The sequence below is a fragment of the Equus asinus genome, chromosome 29 (genome assembly GCF_041296235.1).
Source record: "Equus asinus isolate D_3611 breed Donkey chromosome 29, EquAss-T2T_v2, whole genome shotgun sequence".
NCBI lineage: Eukaryota > Metazoa > Chordata > Mammalia > Perissodactyla > Equidae > Equus > Equus asinus.
The window spans coordinates 33,621,653-33,642,432 of record NC_091818.1 but is presented as its reverse complement, the minus strand read 5'-3'; the positions used below and the strand labels follow the sequence as shown (position 1 = coordinate 33,642,432).

General features: G+C 45.6%; 1 protein-coding gene across 12 annotated transcripts in view; it reads right to left on the bottom strand.

Annotated features, from left to right (window-relative positions):
* FRMD4A (FERM domain containing 4A) overlaps positions 1-20,780 on the bottom strand; it is a 584,597-nt gene that overhangs the window by 39,892 nt on the left and 523,925 nt on the right. For all 12 annotated transcript variants that reach the window (XM_070500878.1, XM_070500880.1, XM_070500879.1 and 9 more), the window contains 3 exons: positions 19,188-19,326; positions 13,508-13,649; positions 1,280-1,413 (listed from right to left, as the gene is read on the bottom strand). In XM_070500878.1, coding sequence (XP_070356979.1) covers positions 1,280-1,413; positions 13,508-13,649; positions 19,188-19,326 — 415 coding nt within the window. The remainder of the gene's footprint in view (positions 1-1,279; positions 1,414-13,507; positions 13,650-19,187; positions 19,327-20,780) is intronic.

Genomic DNA, 20,780 nt, shown 5'->3' with positions numbered 1-20,780 from the left:
ATGCTGATGCCCTGCTGGATTTAGGGACGTTTCCTCTATTTAAAAACAAAACAAGCCTTTACCAATTATTAGGTGCTGACACCCAAACCTAATTTTTTTTCAATCCTTCCAGCACATTCTTTATAAAAAGGCTGCTAATATTCACAGCATCACAGAGCACATCCCCCAGCCAGGCCAATTGCTTTCCTAAGATTTGCCGTGGATTTGTGCTAATGTGGGTCTGCTTTGAGCTGGCTCCGGTTTAAATCAACCCAGAGCATAATTAAGCCCAGTTGAAATGTAATATGATCTCACTCTCTGGCGCCTGCGGCCAGGCATTATTATTTGGGGGAGGGGAGCCCGTCTCTTCAACTTAGTTTGGGAACCACTTTATTCTCTCATTCTGAACTGCTCACCAACAGTAATGTTACATGCTAGGTCGAGCGCACTCTCTCTGGAACACTCCCACCCCATTGTGTCCTTGTGCGAGCACACACACACGTGTGTATACACATATATGCACAGTAATGTGTGTTGCACTAAAAAAATCAAGTCTTCATGCTAACAAAGAGTCAAACAGAAAAAGGTGCAAATGGATGTTCAAAGAAACACAGACAGTGGCCTGCCACAGCCTCCAAATTCCAGTGAAACTGGAGACAAGTGTACACACAGGCTTGAGGAAGCATCGCTTTGCATAAAATTTAAAAATATCACTAGGCTAAGATTTCATTTAAAGAAAAAGACCGAGTTAAAGAAACACTGGATCATGAGTTTTAAAGGGGATAATATACCAAGGGAAATCCTGGTTTCCCTGTTGATCGCCAAGGATGCTTCTCAATACGATTTCCAAAGATAAATCTGAAATATCCTCAAGAGAAACAACAGCCACCACAATAATAAACTCACGCACAGCATCTTAGGAAGATGGTGGCAAACCATTATATCCTATGAGGTAATATCATATGAGGAAATGCTTTATAAACTATGGTGCACCTTGCAAATATTATTATTTACAATTGTTATGATGACTGTTACTATTACTTGTCATTTGGCCTCTAGTGGAGTTCCATCTGGGATTCTGCCAGGATCTGCTTTAACTGGTGTCCTAGTATTTCAATAAGACCCACCACTTCTGCTTCTTTATAGGGCTGGGTGTTTCCAACATCTGTATTTCAGAGCAGGTTTTGCTTCCCTCGTATGCTCTCTTCATGATCCGCACCCTTGCCTTTTGTAAACATGTGAAGATGGATGTGGGCACAGACAACACAGATTTCCACAGGGCGAAAGAGTAACTGCTTACAGCTTCCCGGAGGCAGAGTTTCTTCAGCTCCTCCAGCCGCTGGCGTAGCGTTTCCTCCAGAGCTTCCTGCCTGGATTTCAAGGCGGCCAGCATGTCTTTCTTGGCAGACTGAGAGCTATCTGATTCCTGAGAACCTGTCAATAAACAGTGGGGTTACTAGGCCAGCTGCGGGGTGATGCACATCTGGACCACTAAGGAGTTTAACTGGAGCCCACACCGTGGATATAGGATTTACCCCAGGAACTGAGGGAGTGTGAAATAAAACAGGTGTTGCAGAATCCCAAGTGGGAGGAGCGAATTCTCAGCACTGAGGGGAACTCATAGCTGGCCAGGACGGGCAGAAAATTCACACACCCGACAAAGAAGTTTCTCTTTCTTGTTTATCTCAAGATATGTCACATACTCGTTTTAATTTCACTAGCAAATTTTACCACACTTTACACGATGAAGGAGAAAGTGAAACTCAAGCCAGTCATTTTAATATGTAGTTTTAATTTTCTTTTTGCCATTTAAAAATGCTTATTCTTTGGCTTAGTACAAAAATAACCCATGTTTATCGTAAAAAATTTGAAAATGCAGACATGTCTAAAAAACATCCATAAATAAGTCATCCAGAAATAACCACTGTTAGGCATTTTCTTTTGACCTTTGTATCTAAACACATACTTCAAAAATAAAATTAGATTTTTATTGTATTTTTAAGTTTAACATTGTATCATGAGCAAATTCCCTCTTATTAAAATTTATACATATTTTTACATGCAGGGTAGAAATACTTGCATGATGATTCAAGTAGCAGACTGCTGGATATGAAAGCTTTGTAGAAGACTAACTTTGAACCAAACAAAAGGAAAATAAGCTGGAGGGCCAACTGGAGGCATTTAGGTTAGACCAAAAGACTAATTTCTGGGCCTCAATGTTTAGATTCTAAAATGGGTTTCCTGCAATTGAAACTACTACACCTTTTCTACTTTGATGAGTTAGACAAGGCGCATTGACTATCTGGAAAAGGAAGAGCTGATTATGACTTGGCTTCTCATGCCCATGGAGAGCAGAAGTGTCAGAAACGGACAGGTGTTATTGGGTGTCCATTCAAGGGGCTCAGATGATGCCATTTGCAACAGCATCAAACAATCCCAAACACCTAGGGATCAATCTAAGGAAAGATGTACAAGATCTCTACAGTGAAAATTATAATACTCTGTTGACAAAAATTAAACACTTAAAACCATAGAGAGCTGTACCAAGGTCATGGATTGGAAGTTTGACGTTGTAAAGTTGTCAATCCTCCAGGCATTGAACAATAGAATCATTGCAATCCCAATAAAAATTCCAGTGGGATTTTGGGGGCAGGGAGGGGAAAATTGTATTTCCGTATGAAACATTTTTGAACAATTCAGTGAATGGCTGATAGATTTGCAAATAATCCAATCGGAATTCCCAGAGTCTTTACCATTGTTTCTTCCTATGGTAAAGAAGGCACCTCAAAATCTCAAGACTAGAAAGGATGTCTCTGCCTTTGCATCAGAAAAGCTCTGCCATGCTCAACTCATCCCCATAAATATACGATTCTACTCTCTTATTTAATCTCAGAGCAAGAAACCCCATATTCCCTCAACTAACATACACCTAACTTCTTATAACCCTAAATAACCACGAATTCATCAATGCCCAAGTACAGTTTGACTCTGACTTGGGCCTTTTGCTTTTCCCCCTTCACTCCATTCTAGCCTGAAATAGAGACTCTCAGTGCCGGAATGCATCTTCTTTATGCTCCCATGGTAGCTAACAAATAGTAGCTTGAATAAACAAACAAATAAATGTCAATCATATACTCAGATGCTATAATTAAGTTGTATCTCAACTCGGTAAAGAAGTCTAGGAGCTGTAAAGTCATTTCTTTATAGAACCTGCCTTCCAAACTTTTAATCATTTTTGTAGTTCTTTTTTGGATTTCGTCATGCTTCAATCACAGGTTTCTAAATCGGATGGCCAACACGAGTGAAAGCTTGACTCTTACTAAGTCTCCGTTACCTCATGGCTCTCAGATACCAAATCCATGTGGTGTCAGACTCATGCAACACAGTGCTGGACATGACTGCAGGCTTCCCTTTTTGAAATGGTTCAGGTTTTCTACCTCCATGCTTATCGGTACTAAACTATCTCCAGGTTATATCCATCTAACATAACATCACTAAATCACTATGAGTCTTAATCTGGTTCTCTTAGTCATTGTCATCAATCACATATGAAGACACAGGAAAATTTAATGAGATACACTCCATTCCATCATCCAAAGAATTAATAAGAATGTAAAATAATACTCAAGAAAGTCAGACTTTAGATTTAAAAAACAGGCCTGGGGAAACTTGAGTCCAAAAAGATTAAAGCATTTCTAGTTTAAGTGAAAAGTTCACTGTCTTTCCTTTCACCCTTGCCTAACCCCTCAGTAGGAAATGATGATTTATGAAGTCAAATCTAAGAATTAACTATGTTTAAGAACGGCAAAAATCACACAACATTAAACTTTGGGAGGAGAAGCCCAACATTTTTGGATGATCTGGTCTCTAGTTATGGTATTAGTTAAGCTTTAGTCTTGAGTTACAGGGCTCATTAGTGCTAAATTATTATTATTTATAATAATTAGCCTAAATACCAAACCCAGGTAAGACAGGCTGGCTGGCTCAAGAGGCCCTCTCTGTATCTGGCACCGCTGATGCTGGCTGGCTCTGTTTCACATCTTTATTCTGGAAATTGCTTCCTGAGGAATATGGCGCTGGGTACCAAGTTAAACCTTTGCAAATTAGTGGAGCTGGCATGGCCTGAACAGGCAGATCTCCATTTTAGTGGCAATCGGACGGCAAGGAGAGAGTAAAACAGACCTGGGTTTGATGAATTCTCACCACTCACTAGATGTGTGACCTCGAGCAAGTGACCTGCCCTCCTTCAAGTGTTGTAAAGACTAAATGAGAAAAAGCACATACAGCACTGTGCCTGGAATAGGTGAACCCTCAGTTGAGGGTACATGTAACACAAGTGAGCACATGCACACAAGTGCATGCATACATCCACACCCTGGTAGAATTAGAATGAGGGGAATCATTGAAACTACCTTCTCCCTGTTGCTCAGAGAGGTATTGCTCAAAGAAAAGAACCTCGCTATGCAATTCAGGGTACCACTTGGGCTCCAAGGCTCACCTTTAAAGTGTTTTCAATAGTTTCTTAAGCCCCTGGGTTTGCAGACATGCCGTTGGGGCTGCTGCGGGGTGAGGGTGAGAATAGGACCAAGGAGATTCCGCAGGTTCTGGGGCCCCCACTCCACCCTCCTCAAGGGAGGGCAGCTCCACGGTACCCTGTTTCATACATTTGGGTTCTTGTCAGATGGCATTTGAAGAGAGGTCCCCAGCGCCTTTTTTCTTTAAAGGACATCCACTGTTGTGGTCAAGGGCTCTGAGTTCTTGCAGCTGCTCCATTTCAGAGCTGGTGGGATCTGAGCCTGTGGGGCTGTTACCTGCAACCAGGCAAATATGGCAACCACAGGGAGAGGTGGCTGAGTGCCCAGTGACAAGGATGCCCCAATAACAGTTCCACAGAAAGAAGCTCAAGGGCAAGAGGAGGAGGAGCCCCAAGTGCTCTGTGATGTCCAGGAGGCTTCCCAGGGCTCCACAAATGCCCCCAGGCATCCCCTGAGTCGCGTGCTTGGCATCTGAAAGGGAGGCCAGCAAGGCAGCTGGGAATCAGGGGACAGAGATTCACTCTTATCCCCTCAAGTGACAGAACGACTCCAGGAACTCAGGGAAGAGCCTCAGGGGCTCAGATCAGCTGGAGTCTTACAAACTAAAGGCTGGTGGACATACTGGAAAGGATTCTAGACATAGAAATGGTTTCAAATCAACACCTAGACTCAGTGAATGGCACAGAAGCTCTAACTTCTCTGAAGATACTACAATTTATCCATTTCTGGTTATTTGAACACATACATGCCCCTGCACATGCAAGACCACTCCAAATTATAAAGTTAGCCCTTCAGAAATGAAAAAGATATAAATCTGCTATCTTTGAAAGGGGCAGTGAAAGAGACCTGGACTTCCCTTACATATCTGTTATTAAATGGTATAAGACCCTGGATTACTAACCTCTCAGAGCCACGATGTCCTCATCTAGAAAACAACCAAGTAACCAATCTCCAAGATTCCTCCAAACTTGAAGACTCTATTACTGAATAAACAACTTACTTAGGCAGTTCCCTCTTGCCTGTAGGAGTCATTTTTGCCTTTTTTACAAAAGGAATCTTATATACAGTGCCATCTTCCCACCTCTTCTCTTTGTCATCCCCGCCTCTAGAAAAGACACACATCCTGCCAGCCCTGGCCCTTCTCTCAGTTACTGCAATAGTTTGCCTCAAATTGGAAGGACATGTCTAATTGTCAAATAGCGCTTGAAGGATGTACCTCTTCATCTTATCAACAGACCAGAGCAGACTGTCTGTAAGCTTGAAGGCTAAATAAGAGTTTAACCTGAGCTGTCCTTGGGATTAATGAAGTAGGAAGATGGATGACGATGAAGAGAGGATGGGACTTCTCTACTGGAACCAGAAGAGTGAGATTTCAAAACTTAGAGGCTGACAAACAGTAGCCAAGGTCCTTGGGAAGGGCTGCCCACACAGGAATCAGTGCAGGAGCCAAAGGGAAAACAGAGGTGAAAACAATTCCTATTTGAGCACAACCAGGGAGCGTTTGAGTGACGTGCTCAAGATTGGAAAGTCACTGTCAGTGGGTATTTGGAAATCTTTTTTTTTTTTTTAAAGATTTTATTTTTCCTTTTTCTCTCCAAAGCCCCCCAGTACATAGTTGTGTATTTTTAGTTGTGGGTCCTTCTAGTTGTGGCATGTGGGATGCTGCCTCAGCGTGGCTTGATGAGCGGCGCCATGTCCGCACCCAGGATTCGAACGGGCGAAACCCTGGGCCACCAAAGCAGAGCTCGTGAATTTAACCACTCGGCCACGGAGCCGGCCTCTGGAAATCTTTTGAGTGACCTCCTGGATGCTTTGGACATTACTGGCAGAGATATGGGGAAAACCTGTTTTGCTACCTCTAGAGAGACTGTCTCTATCCCTTTCTCATTTTCCAGCTGGGGAACTCCGGACTTCACCCAGTGGGCAGCCGGTTCCCTGGAGCAGGATGTGGGGGGAACGCCAGCGCACACCATCAGAAGCTCCCCTCCTGGTCGGCAAACACATGGAAGGATATCCTTGCTCGGCTCTGATGGAGAATCTGCCCCAGTCTTTCCAAAGATCCTAGACTGCCTGGCACCGGATATGAGTACGCATCCTACTGAAGAGAATGTTGTCAGGAACTGTGGCTCATCTGTTTTCGACCAGATTGCAGACTGATGACCAGCCCACTGATTTCAGAAGACAGAAACGGTGCTTTCCTCTCTGTAAGGAGGGGGGACTTGGAAACAAACAGTACCCCAAAGAAGAAAGAGATCTGTTGTCCTACAACTAAGGGAAGGAAATGACAATCTGTTTAGGCCTTCAGGAAAAAAAAAAAGAAGAAGAAGAAGGCATAATCCCAGCAGATCTGTAAGAGCTGTAAGGAAAAGTGTTGGCAGACACCCCAGGCATAAATACGAGAGAAAGGTTTGAACTCTTCGTTATGAAGAAGAGATATTTATTTGCCTTACAAATCCTCAATTATGAATTCCTTACATGAAAGATATCCTAAGAGACCATGTGAAATAATGCCACATGGCAGATTTCAGGATAAATGTGTGATCCGGAGACCGTCTCAGAGCATTAAACGTGGTTTTTAACATGAAAAATGCAGCCTTGGACAACTTTTCATCAGGGTCAGAAATTTAAAAAATAAAGTAGTTCCCTTAAAAAAGTGGTGAAATGGAAGCTCTCAGAAAAGCAGGCACCTTCTGACGGTAGCTGCGAGTCCCTAGAATGGCTTTAAAGTGTGGCCAGATGCCACTGCTCAGTGGCACTATCACCAAAGGGTGACGAGTACAAATACAACTAGAGAGAGAGAGGGGAAACTGAACAGTTGATTATAAAAATTAGCAGCAGCATCTGGTAAAATATCTAACTGAAGCTACCGTTTATGAGTAACTCATACGGCGTCCATTCCCTACATTGTGAAACGAGAGGGCTTATCTTTCTGGCTCTGAGATTCTGTCGTTCTGTTGCAATATCGAGAGGGCTGGCCTGAGTGGGAACAGAGCAATCCCTGTGAGAGGTAAGGGTGATATTTCCTTTTTAGTGTTTAAAATGTCATCACTGGAAAGTCGTCCATTTAAGTTACACATTGTCATTCTGTCCTGGTTCTCTTCAGTTGGCAAATATTGCTTTACTAGTAACAGTGGAGGGCACAAATACATCAGTATAAATGACTTTATTAGGTTCCCTCCTCCCCCCCAATATGAGAGTGGAAATGGACAACTGGTCTATCTTCTTCTCAATTTCAACTCAGGCCCGTCCGGCTCAAACAAGTCCAGAAACTTCCATTCCACAGAAAGAGATTTCACAGCCCTCACCGGTTACACCGTCCAGCATAAACACACCCTAGCAGAACTCGAGTCCTTTGGCAGAGCCTGCATGTTCTGGCTCATCTGCAGAGCACAGAGGTTATGACCAAAATTAAGGCCTCTGGAATCCTGCTCATCATTAGACCTAAAAGGAGAGGGAAGAGGCAGCTGATAATGGAGAGCTTTAAGAGGCTGGAGGAGACAGAGGGAGAGCAAAGAAGAAAGGATGAAGACAAGAAGAAGAAGAAAAACCAAGCCAAAAACCATTGTGTGGTTAATCCTAGCGTAAGGCAGTGTATTTTGAGCTGAATATAGTCATGACCACGAAACTGGCAGACGCCTATCAGATGACTTCTCTGCCTGGAGAAATGGCAGATAGCTGGCATCCTCATTGTCACATTCGTTATTAATAAACTTCCTAACAATGGAAGGAAGTGCTGGCATTCAGGGAACCGGGAATGTGTGAAGAGTTGAGTTAACAAATATGGACAGATCCCGGGCAAAACAAGGCCCCACACTCAACACAACATGTTTTCTCCCAGAACGGAAAGTGTCAGGACTGGGACCTAACAGAAGACTGCAGGTTTTGAGTCTTTTTAAAAATTTTTTTTAACCCAAGGATCCATCACCACATTCTTCACAATCCTGATCACAGTGAACATGACTCAATTGCCACCCCATTAATCACACAGCCGAACTCCTATTTATAGACACAACATGTTGTTTTGTTTTGTAGAGAATGGGTGGCTTATGCCCCTAGATTTCCATTCAAGAAGCCAACATCAGTCTCATTGTTCCATTTCTTTAAGAAAGGATGCACAGTAACATTTTTTTGTTTGGGTGGTTAATGCAACAAGCCACGTTGGGTCTGCAGAACACTGGGTATTTCCTAGGCGAGCTCACCATTTACTTTAAATAGGCTGAGAGCAAAAGCAGTCTCGCTTGGCCCTACCCTCCCACTGAAATCAGAATTGTTCTTTGATGGCAAATCCCGGGAACAATGCTCAGGACAAATCCTACACTCTCTCCCACTTTCAGATGCGCTATGAAAAGGCCATGCGTGCTCAGCTACAACGACAAACACAGTTGTTGTTTTCTTTGTTTTGTTATTCCATTTTTTCTCCTCTCCAGTCTTTCTTAAGATTTCAAGAAAAGGGGTAGGGAAGAGAGGAACTAACTCTTTGAAGTCCCACAGAAAGGATTTCAGACTTTTTTTGAGCTCTGAAAACATCATAACCAATGGTTTGGATCCATAGTTGTCCCCTCAGACTCTGAACCTCTGAAAATTGGTTACCTGAAGCACCTTTAAGCAAAGGCAAGGGAGAGAGGGGTCTACAGATTTGGAGGAAGCGTGCAGGCTCCCAGAGGGCAGAGTGAATACAACGTCCCCCGTTTACCCCCACTGCAGCGGGCAGTCCGCAGCTTTACTGAGCACCCAGCAGCGCTGAGCTTGTAAGGAAGCCAAGATGGGGTCAGGCTTCTAGAAGGCAGCGGATGGGGATCTGCCAGCCTGGCTTGAGGGAGCTGCACCCTGCCTCAACATCCCTCTTCCAGGGGACTGAAACGCCAGGCATCTCTCAGCAGATATGGTCTGGGGACAGGGGCACTCATATCCTTTCAAAGCCTGGCCACCAGAGCCCCTTCACAAATGGATTCGGGATGTGGGTTCCCCAACCATCCTAGGGTCTGAATCCCATCCAGTGCTGTATCAGGAGGTGATTCCTTTTATTCCAACACAGGCCCTGGAGCTTGGGCTCAGGTAGTTCAGCACCTCTAAGGGTCTCTCTACTAGAATACGGCCTACAGGGCTCACAAGGGGAAGCCCCATGTATCACTTCTGAAGAATTTGGGAGTCCTGGCCCCAAGCCTCGATAAATCCTTTCAACTACATGAATCTTTTCTTTTTGAAATGCCAGCCTGTGGCTCAGGGTATTCTTAAGTGTGGACTTCTGACTTCTTTCATAGATATCAGTGACTTTCTTTATTTCTTTAGCATCTGTGACCTCAGATACCAAGTACTGGACATCAGTAATTTTACAGGTAATTATGTGCCCTTAGTTAAATAGAAAAAATCATCCTCACAGTTACTAATAGCTTGGAAATATTTTATCTCTGTTTAACATCAATAAATAGTACACAAAGGAGTTGAGGAGAGGGGCTGTGACTTTTTCAATGCTGTGTATAGTATTTAGCAAAGTTTGGGAGCTACAAAAAATGTTTATACCATAGAAATAATTACAGTGTTGTTACATGGCTCAGTTACACCACAGTTTTGGTAAAGATCACATTGGAAGGATGAATGAAAGATATCAAGGATAGACATGAACTGCCATAGGAGTCTGATCTGACAAGATTAACCTTTAAAGGTGTGACACCAGTATGACAAAAGTGATACAGTGCAATTTGAGGGAATATGTTGGTGGCAGGTACATGAGAGTTCTTGGCAAGACCCAAGATACTATACACTCTGGGAGCATAGAAGGTTCTTAAAATACTGCACATGCAGGATTCTTACTGGTATTCTCCAAAATTTAATTTCAATAATCATGTATCATTGACATCAGTCTTGGCGATGATTCTTTGGATTTGACACCCAAAGCAAAGGCAACAGAAGTAAAAATAAACAAGTGGGACTATATCAAACTAAAAAGCTTTTGCACAGCAAAGGAAATTACCAATGAAATAAAAAGGAAACCTCCTGAATGGGAGAAACCATTTGCAACTCATCTATCTGATAAGGGGTTAATATCCAAAAGATATAAAGAACTCATTCAACTCATTAGCAAAAAACACACAATCTGATTAAAAAATGGGCAGAGGATCTGAACATTTTTCCAAAGAAGACAAACAGATGGTCAACAGATACACGAAAAGATGCTCAACATTACTATCATCAGGGAAATGCAAATCAAAACCACAATGAGCTATCACCTCACATCTGTTAGAATGGCTATCATCAAGAAGACAAGAAATAATACAGGTTGGCGAGGACACGAAGAAGAAAAGGGAACTCTTATGCGTTGTTAGTGGCAATGTCAATTGGTGCAGCCACTAAGGAAAACAGTATGGAGGTTCCTCAAAAGATTACAGATAGAATTACCATACAATCCACCGCCCACTGTCTTTCCTAAGTCATAGGAGGGAGGCCTCCCACGGAGCCTCAGCCTCAGCATTTGAGGACTGTTCTTCAGGCTCTAACTTACAGGGCTGGGCAGAGTCTCATATGCTCCCTGGCCTCGTCACGGGACACGGTTTGTCCTCTGCTGGCTTTCCTCTGCTTAGCTGTGCAACAGAGAGTGGGCAGGGAAAGGCCTGAGGGAGTCAGTGCCCACAACTGGAGCCACAAGAGTGGGGAGGCCAGGGGGCCTTAGCTGCCTCCATCAACACCCAACTCAGCCTGGGGCCCCTATCACTAAGTCATCAAACACGAAAATTGCTTTAATATCTTGGGATAAAGACGCTTATATTATAGTAGTATTATGTTATATCAAGCTGATGGCGGGAACAGAGATAAATTGCTTTCTGGTCTTAAAGATGCCTAGACCTCATTTCTGACGGTGGAGGGATGGCAGCTCCATGTCAGGAGGTTTGGGGCCCCTGTTCACAACCTCACCTGTAGCTGCTGTTAGGTTATTGCCTTTGTACCCCCAGAGGCTGCTGGAGATGAGGGGCCCGAGCAGATGAACCAGGACACAGGTTTAAAAGCAGGGGATACCTGGCGTCTGTGGTCCTGAGCAATACAGCCGCCTCGGGCTTTTATCTCTTCTTCAATAAGAAGAGTAGTTCTCAATGTGTGGTCCCCGGACCAGCAGCAGCATCACTTGGGAACTTATTAGAAATGCAAATTGTCAGCCTCATCCCAGACCTACAGAATCAGACGCTCCGGGGCTGGAGCTCAGCGATGTGTCTGAACATGCTCTCCAAGTGGTTCTGATGCATGCGGAAGTTTGAGAAACCCTCAGGTGGAAGGATCCATTCTCCTTCTGGGTAGAACCACGTCACCTTCAGAAAGTACCCAGATTTCCAAACGGATACGAAACCACAGCAGGGACGCACCCCTCGCTGAGGCTGACGGATGAGTCGGGCTCACCTGTGGCTGGATATGAGGACAGTGGGCGGATAAATCCAGGACCAAATCTGAGACTGTGGGTTTTAACAACGGTTGGGGGGGGGTCTAGCGGGGGTTCGCTCTGGCTCTGCTCTTTGCCAATCACCAGGGGATTGCGAGTGGCTGTCATTCAAGGCAGGGGGCTTGTGTTTTGAATGGCATTCTCTGATACAAGAAGACGACATTCTCTACTGTCTTCACTATAAACCTGCAACCCTCAGAAATAATGATCACTTGGCCCACGGGATTGATGAAAATACTGAACAATCCGGGCAGGGAGAGGTCTATGGTGAACCTACAGTCATCTGGCAGAGGAGGATCTAGTTTTGTGGGGTCTGAAGCTGATGTAATTTTGGTGGCTTTATTTAAGAAAAAGAATGCAAAATATAATATGTTCGCAGATTTTATAAAAACACATGGCCACGTGAGCACATGGCTGGGGCCCTCCCAGGACCTTAGAAAGGCCTGCCCAGTGAGGGGCCCTGAGCCAAAGCACCATCAGTCCCCCCAGTAAATCTGCCCTTTTGTCCAGGAAGGACACACATCCTCTCCCTTGTCCTTTAGTGTCAAAGCTTTCTCCTGGCTCTGACTGGACTCCACCAGCCCAGAAGCTAACTAGACAGCATTCAGCTTCTCATCCTCTCCTGCCTCCTGTCCTTTATTTCATTTTGTCCTTGTCTGCAGTCACCAGACATAGTTAGAGAAAAGACTCTGGAAGATGAGGTAGAGTGAAGACTTTCTGCTTTACTTTCACGGCTCAGAGGCAAGGGGACACCGTCCCCAAGAACAATCATGCTTTGACTACGTGCCCTGGGGAGTGACCTGCATTAGTTATACTTTTATAACTTTTCCAAACCATTATTCCTCCCTCTCTCTCCCCTCCCTCCTCAAACCCGCTCCTCTCCGTGTCACTTCAGCGAATGGCAGCCCTACTCGCAACATCAGCCCGATATGAAACCCCAGAGCTTTTCTGTCCCTCCCAACATCCTATGACAAAATGACCCGCCTGGGGCCCGCAGAAACAGATGGTGGAATCAGACCCTTTGACTCAGTTTCAAATGGTGCTTAATCACTATGCCACACTCTGTGATGGCAAGTCTCTCCCTTCCAGATGCTCAAGAGCATTCTGGACTTTTTAAAGTCTCGAGAAGTTCACCGGGGAATAGAATGTGCTGTCACTCAGCATCAGGACCCTGACCTCCAGCCCCTCCTCAGTGTAACTCTCCTTTAACGAGACACGGGGAGCCCCACCTTCGGTCCTTGGAGCTGACATTCCTGACAGTCAGCCAGCGCATTCAGAGGCTCTGGAGGGTGCCTGAAGAGGCTTCTGTGACCAACAGTCCTTCCCACACTGCCTGCTTCTACTGCCTTTTTTGTTTTTTTCCCACTCTTTCATAATTTTGGCAGTTTTCTCAGATTCCAATTTGGCTCAAAACCTTGGCCTCAAAACCAGAGCCAGCCCCTGGCGGGCCTGCCAAGCTGCCTCCTCGGCTGCTGCCGTTCCCCACCATTCTGGGAGCTACTGTGGGGTGGAAGCCACGCTTCCACGTTCTCTGGAAGGCGGCTCCCCAACCTGAGGCCTCACGTACCTGATGACAGGAGGCTCCCACTGCTGCCGCTGATGATCTTGCCCTTGCTCCCCATGTTGGCCAGCTTGGAGGTCTTCAGCGTTCCAGTCTCCGTCAGGTCGATGGCGATCTCGCTCAGACTCCGTGCGGCATGGATTTTAGACTAGAGTGAGAAAGACAACTTGGTTACAAAGAGGTGTTCCCCTCTGAGAGGGGGCAGTAATCACTCCCCTGCTGGGGGTCCTAAAACTCAGCAAACTGACTAATCTCCTGCTGTGCAGCATTTTTATATTTGTATCCCTTGGTCCCAGATCACTAATTACCAAAGCTCTCTGTGAGAGCAGATATGGCTCAAAAGCTGACACAGTGATGAATTTTCCAAGCCTATTATTCTACAAGCCGCACTGTATGGAGCTTAAAAGCACTGTCTTTGGAGTCAGACTGATCTCCCCTCCGTCCCCCTCCTCTCTGCCTAGTACCTAGCTCTCAGTAAACACTGGTGATTATAATTATTTTGTGCTTAAGGACATACCAAAAAAAAATTTTCAACTTTGTGAATGACATAAGAAGTATCTGAAACAAATTCATGAAGTTCCAATGAATTCTGAAGTGATTTAAACCTCTTAAATTACTAGCCATGGGGCCATGGAAAGTTCAGAGGATTGAGAAGTGACAGCGCCCCAGATGTGCGGGCATACTGTGTGCGTGGGTGCAAGCCTCTGAACAGCTGCTCGTCTGGACACTCGGGTCCCCCCAAGAAGCCCCTGACATGGTACTCTGCTTCCATTCTGATACCTAAATGTGGGAGCCGAAGTCTTCAGATGATGGCTAAAACTCCACTCCACTCGTTCCACATATTAACTGGCCCAACTTGGCTCATCGTCATAGCAGGCTGGAATCATTAGAAAAGGACTCTGCCTTCACAACGACATTCCTCAAAGTAACTGTTTGTAGTAAAGCAGCTTTAGTTTCCGCCTTGGTAAGTGAAATGGGTTTGCATTTTCCACACATGTGTTTGATATTTGCTTTTTTTCTTCTTCAGGAAATCAGTTTTTGTCACGGGGCTTAAGGCAACAGGCTTTACCTATATCATGACCTTTATGAAAACAACCGTACATGCTGGTATAGCCCAGACATCCGCTAATCTTTGTGTGGCTGGTGGCTATAGCATGCACGGGTGTGGAACGAGGTGAGGTAGTCATGTGCATCCCCACCCAGCTGTGTGAGACCACGTCTGTCCCCACATGGGAGAAAGCTGGCAGAGGGCAGAGGTGAAGGCCAGGGTGGGAAGGTAGACCACTGCCCCGCTTCCCCTTAGTTACATTCTGTGCCCAGGTGCCCTCAGCTGGCCAGCAAAGGCTGTCTGAACCCTGTGGCTTCACCCTTCCTCTGGCCTCCATGCTGATGGCGACACTGGTGAATGACATTGACTTCCGATCGCTGAGCACTTCCCTCATGCGAACAAGATGAAAGTGTGAGCCACAGAGGGAATGCGGACTTTGGGTTCGTTTTGTTCACGGTCTATGAACCGTCTTCCTCCTTACCCCCTACGTGAAAAATCCCATTGGTCCTTCCTTCCTGACCTCAACTTTTGTCCCTGCATCAGAATCAGGTCGCCTTCCTCAGGTTGGGGCTTCCTTGTTCATAAAACAACTCGCTGCCAGGCCCTCTCGGGGTTCTGGCTCACAGCAGAAAGCAGGAAGTGCCTTTCGTTTCATCCTGACACAGCAGATCGACAGCACCCATCTGGAGCTTTCTCTGGGCGCGAGCATAGGAAGCACAATCCATTACTTCCTTTCTGTCAGCACCACTCTGACCAAGGCCCACGCTTTAATAAAAAGGAGCCCACGCTTGCAGTTATGCAATAATAACTCACAAAGACAGAGACCAATTCGGCATGGTGGGGAAGGCCTTCTCTGAAGCCAGAAAGATCTGGGTTGGACTCTTGGCTCTCCCCACGAAATCACTGTTTGCCCTCCATGCTCAGCCTCGCTGATCCTCAGATCTGTTTGTAGAATGGAGATCTTAAAACCCACATCACAGAGTTGTGATAAGGACTAAATTAGGTAAAGTGTGTAAAGGCCATTGGAATTGGAAAAGCATATAAATGAAGGTCTGGCAGTAATTCGCTAAATGAGGGTAGATTGATGACTCAAGCTGATATTTTGGGGATCTCATTAATCACAGGGAAGACCTGTTCCCCACACACCACCTCCACTTCTGCCACACATCAATCTCAGAGGCAGAAAACAAAGTACGGAACAGACATCCTTCCCGAGGGAGACTAGATTCTTGGAAGCTTTAGGAAATTACCGGTTTCTCTCTAGAAGGGAAATATCACACTGACTGAACGGACCCAGTGGAGAAAGCACTAAGGGGAAATGAGCAATGATGGGGAGATTTTCTCCTTGCAAAGTCAAGTCTTCGGGCCAACTCAAAAGGGCCTCCAAGATTCTGAACGTTTGCTCTGAGGGTCTTGCCATACCAGATTTTATCATTGTTCCACGAGCAAGGTTTAATTGTCCCCTACCATGCTCTGACTCTGCATGATGGAATGAAGAACAGAATGAAAACCAGCAGAGTGGATCAGGAAAAAAGAAAAGATTAAGAAGAAGCAAAGATGTTTGGACTGGAGGCCAACTTGAGAAGTCCCCACTCTGAGTTCAGAGGAAAAGTGTCTAGTGTTTAAATAATTTGAGCTTTCAAATATTTTCCTCTAATGTCTACAAGACGTTCCTTGGCTCCAGGCTCCAGAGGCTGCTGGGATCCAGTTGAAAACACTGCTGATCTTTGGGGTCAGCATATATAAGTTACCAATTGGAACTGGTGCCTGCATAGCCTCTCATTCTGAATGAGCCAGAGGAAGCCAACCAATATGGCCTCTTTCCCATCTGTCTTTGATGATAGAGGGAGTGTGTGTGTGAGAGAGAGGGAGAGAGAGATTTTCTTAAATGATTTGCACAATGACCCTGAAAGAAGAAAATACCCAACTGCCAGGGGAAGCACACGAAACTTCCTGGCTGCCCACCTCTGCTGACTCAGACCACTAGACCGCACTTATTTCCGGGGTTGATAAACATCACTTGGGACGCCCAGGCTTTGCTAAGGCACTTCAGAGAAAGGAATGGTTGGCATGGCCTGGTACAGTAGAGTGTGAAGCAACGGCCAGTATGCCAGCCAACACTTGGCTGTTCAGAAATATTTGGAAGCTCTTCATCCCAGGCCTGTCAGCCGTCACTCACCCAGAGGCCATTCTGCCCAGTGGACAGGGATCACCTCACTGTTGTGTAAAGAACGACATTCCAGAAACGAAAGGTGTTGTAACATAATTCCTAAGGGAATGTTATCATCTCTGACTTAATTCGGGGAACTTTCAGAGAATTTAAACTTTACACAAGTCTTGGCCAGGGAACAGGATGTTGGATTAATAATGATAATAATGAAAGACAGCCCATATCTCCTAAAGCAATTTCACAAACATTGTGTCAGTGGATCAATCGATAGTTTCGGTCAGGAATTTCCTTTCTTGTTCTCTAACCTGGGGAAAGCGAAGCCTGAGGCATGACGGACTTGCCCAGGCCCACCGAACTGGGAAACAGAGCCCATGGCCTTCCAGATGTGGGAAACTTTTCCTCACCTCTCACTGTAGGTTGAGGACCTACGAGATCTGCGAGGGCTCTGGAGCACCTGTGAGCATTCAGAGCTTACTGGGGAAAGTTCTCGTGCTCCTGGGAGCACATGCATTTCCTTCAGTCCCCCAGGGGTTACTGAGAAGGATGGCTGAAATTTCCCTATTGCTGTGGCATTTGGTCTGGCCTCTTAAATGACACTTCTGGTTAATAAGTGATCTTTGATAATTACGCGTTTGAGGGTTACTTGTTGCATCAGTGGGCTGACCTGTAAACCTGGTGAATAAGGCTTCTCCAACTGCAGAGAAAGACCAGCTTCAAGGATGGGGATGAAGAGCCCCCAAAAACAGGCCTCCTGAGTTACCCACTCTCTATGCAAAAACCCAGCATGGCGGGAGGAGCTCAAACAGCTAATGTGCTATGCTTAGGGTGAACTATGCTTCTTCTTTTCCCCTTTCAAAATGCTGGTATGAGTGTGTGGGGGGTCTGCCCACAAGAGGAATTGGCAGTGGGGTTCAGGAGGGTTGCCAAACTCTTTACCCCTCACTATCTATCACCAGAACAATACAGAGGATGGAATCTATGTTCCGAGGCTTCAGCCTCCAATTCTAGCCACTGGAGGGGAAATGCTGGTACACATCCACCCTCTCAATCTAAAGCATGAGTCCAAACACATTGGCCCAGTTTCTTTTGATCCAATCAGGCCTCAAATACCTGTGCCAATGCTCACCATCACCAAGAGAGCTGTGGAATACTCTCGTTCCTCCTAACCACAAAAATATTCCACTCTGTGCCCATTCACCCCAGAAAACGACCCAAAAGGGGGTCAGGAAGAAGACTCAGGAGACCAGAAAGTGTGTTACAATAAAGAAAGTGACTGCCGCATGGGAAAGGCCCTAATTTGAAATTGAATTACAAGTTGAGGGATTGTTTCTTTTCTTCCTGTTTTCTTACTGTCTCTCTCTTACCTCCCTCTCAACTCCAGCTCTCTCCTTCACACCTCTCCCCAAGCCAGGGAAAGAAGAACTCTACCCACAAGGAAAATAAGGCAAAAGAGGAAGCTGAAAGGACCCAAGAGGGCACCCATCCAATGAATCTTGAGCCCAGTGAGCCCAGGGTCCTGTCACCCACTCCCTCCCAAGAACTCACACAATGGGGCAAACCTCCCAGAGGTGGTGGTTCCGACTAGGCCGGGGGCCAAGGTCGGTCTTGCTCTGTAGCTCCGCATTCCACCCCCAAGCCAGTAGGATCCTGAGAAAGGTGCAGGGCCCATCTTGATATGGCTCTACACCTGAGGGGTAATGAACTGGAGTGGCTTGTCGGGGGGAGACAAGTGGAGCACAGCAGACAAGGCTGGAAGAAGAGAGGGCAGAGAGTTGATACAAGCTGTGTGTGAACCAAGGCGACGTCATTCTCCCACCCACCAGAAAAGGCACCGTGGGTCTGGACTGGGGCTGGGTCCAATCTCCCGCAGAGGATGACTGTTTACCAAGGCCCAAGGCGCCAGGGAAACCTTCGGGAAACAGGGTTGTTGGCTTCCCACCCCCGCCATGTTTCCAGTTTTGCATTTTTAAAAAAATGGAGTTGGCAGTTGGAAAAGCCTGGAGGGTTTTCACAGCAATTATCCTCGGTGGTATCTATTAGCTGAGAACGGCTACTTTTTTTTCTCAAAAAGAAAACAATATGCCACTGTTTGAACACCAAAAAGGTCGGGACTGCTTGCTCCCAGGAGAGGTTCCTGAGGTTCAAGAGCATGGTCGGAATTCCTCAAGAGGGCCCTACCTGGCTGCAGGGAAGGGCTGAGTGGCTCTGACTGTGGTTGGGCCAGAAGCCCTTGACCAAGTTGCATGGAACTTGCCCTCTTGAAGAACTCGCCTCGTTCCTCCCTCCTACAGCCGTAAAAGGCAAGTCTGTGCCTGTGCACATCCCATGGCAAGGATGCAGCGCCTCCTCACTCACCCAGTTCCCAATCCCTAAACAACAAGATCCAGACAAGGGCCCTCAACTGTCCTGAGGCTCGGTGGAACATCTGTCCCAGCAGAGTCCTTCTCAATCCCAGGAAAGGGACTTACCTTACTCTGCTTTCTGTCCAGATAGAACTGGTGTTGGCTAATGGCCATAGCCCAGATGGACTTGATTAATGCTGGACACGCGTACCACGTATGCACTGCGATGCCACTGTGTCCAAACGTCCTCCTTGTCACTGAAGCCCTGGGAAAGCAAGAGTCAGAAGGTCCAACCATGTTGATGATGAGGGAATCCATTGATGAGCAACAGCTTTTACTGAGAACCCACTGGGTCCTAAAAGCCCTGGCCTAAGGGTGACAGATGAGAGTGCATGCGTGTGAGTGTGTGCTTAGGGAAACTGGCTGGCAAAGGTCCTCTTGTTATTTCTTTAATTAAAATTATATCTAAGGTGTACAACATGATGATTTGATATAAATGTACATAGTGAAATGATTACTACAGTCAAGCTACTGAAACATATTGTCTCCTCAAAGTTACCATTTTTTGTGATAACACCTGAAATCTATTCTCTTAGCCAATTTGCAGTATTCAATACAGTATTATTAACTATAGTCACCATACCGTACATTACAGCTCTAGACTCAGCCTAGATGACTGCAACTTTGTACCTCTGACCAACATCTCCCCATTTCCCCCCCCTCCTCGCCCCCGGTAACTACCATTCTATTCTCTGATACTATGTATTTGAGTTTTTTAGATTCTACACACAAGCAAGATCATGCAGTGTTTTTCTTTTTGTGTCTGGCTTATGTCACTTAGCATGCTATCCTCTAGGTTCATCCATATTGTTGCAACTGGCAGGATCTCCTTCTTTTCTAAGGCTGAATAATATTCCATTGTATATACATGCCACAATTCCTTTCTCCATTCAACTGTGGACAGACACTGAGGTTGTTTCCTTATCTTGGCTACTGTGAATAATGTTCATCTTTTGATTTACTGGCTCCTTAGGGTTCAGAGGTTCAGGATTTGGTCAGGCCTCTGCCTTGTCTGGGATAAGATGGGTCACTTTAGGTCACTGGACGGTCCTTTCTGATCTTCAGCTCCTGGCGCTGGGCCAACACAAACTTCAGAGACAGGAAAAGCCTTTGACAATGTCCCTCATTAAGCAGGCAATGCTGCCTATGGTGAAGGATGAGTGAATTCTCTTCTAATTGCCACAGGCCACAGCGTCTGAGGGAATCAGGACTTCTTATATTACTCTAACTCAATGTTGTTTGAAAGAGTTGGTTATCAATTATCAAATACATTCAGAGGGCAGGCAGAGTATAAAGAATGAAAAGACAGAAGGCAGAAAGAAATGAGCCCAGCCAAGCCCTCCACACTATCCCATCCTGCCATATACATTTATGGAGGAGATATGGTTACATATATGCATGGAGCAGAGAGAGGCAGTCAGACTTCAAAAATGAAAGAGGAAACACTGGTCCCAACATAATTCACCATATTAATGGAATTGGGGGGAAAAAGGGTTAGGTGATCATGTTCTCAGTGAGGCTATTTATAGGACAGGTGGATTACTTTGCAAGTGAAATCTGAGAACATGTTTTTACATGCGCATATGTATAAGGCAAGGTGATGGGACTGTGGGTGGCGTCTGGGGTATCTGATGCGAACGTCGGAAGAAAAATGTGTGT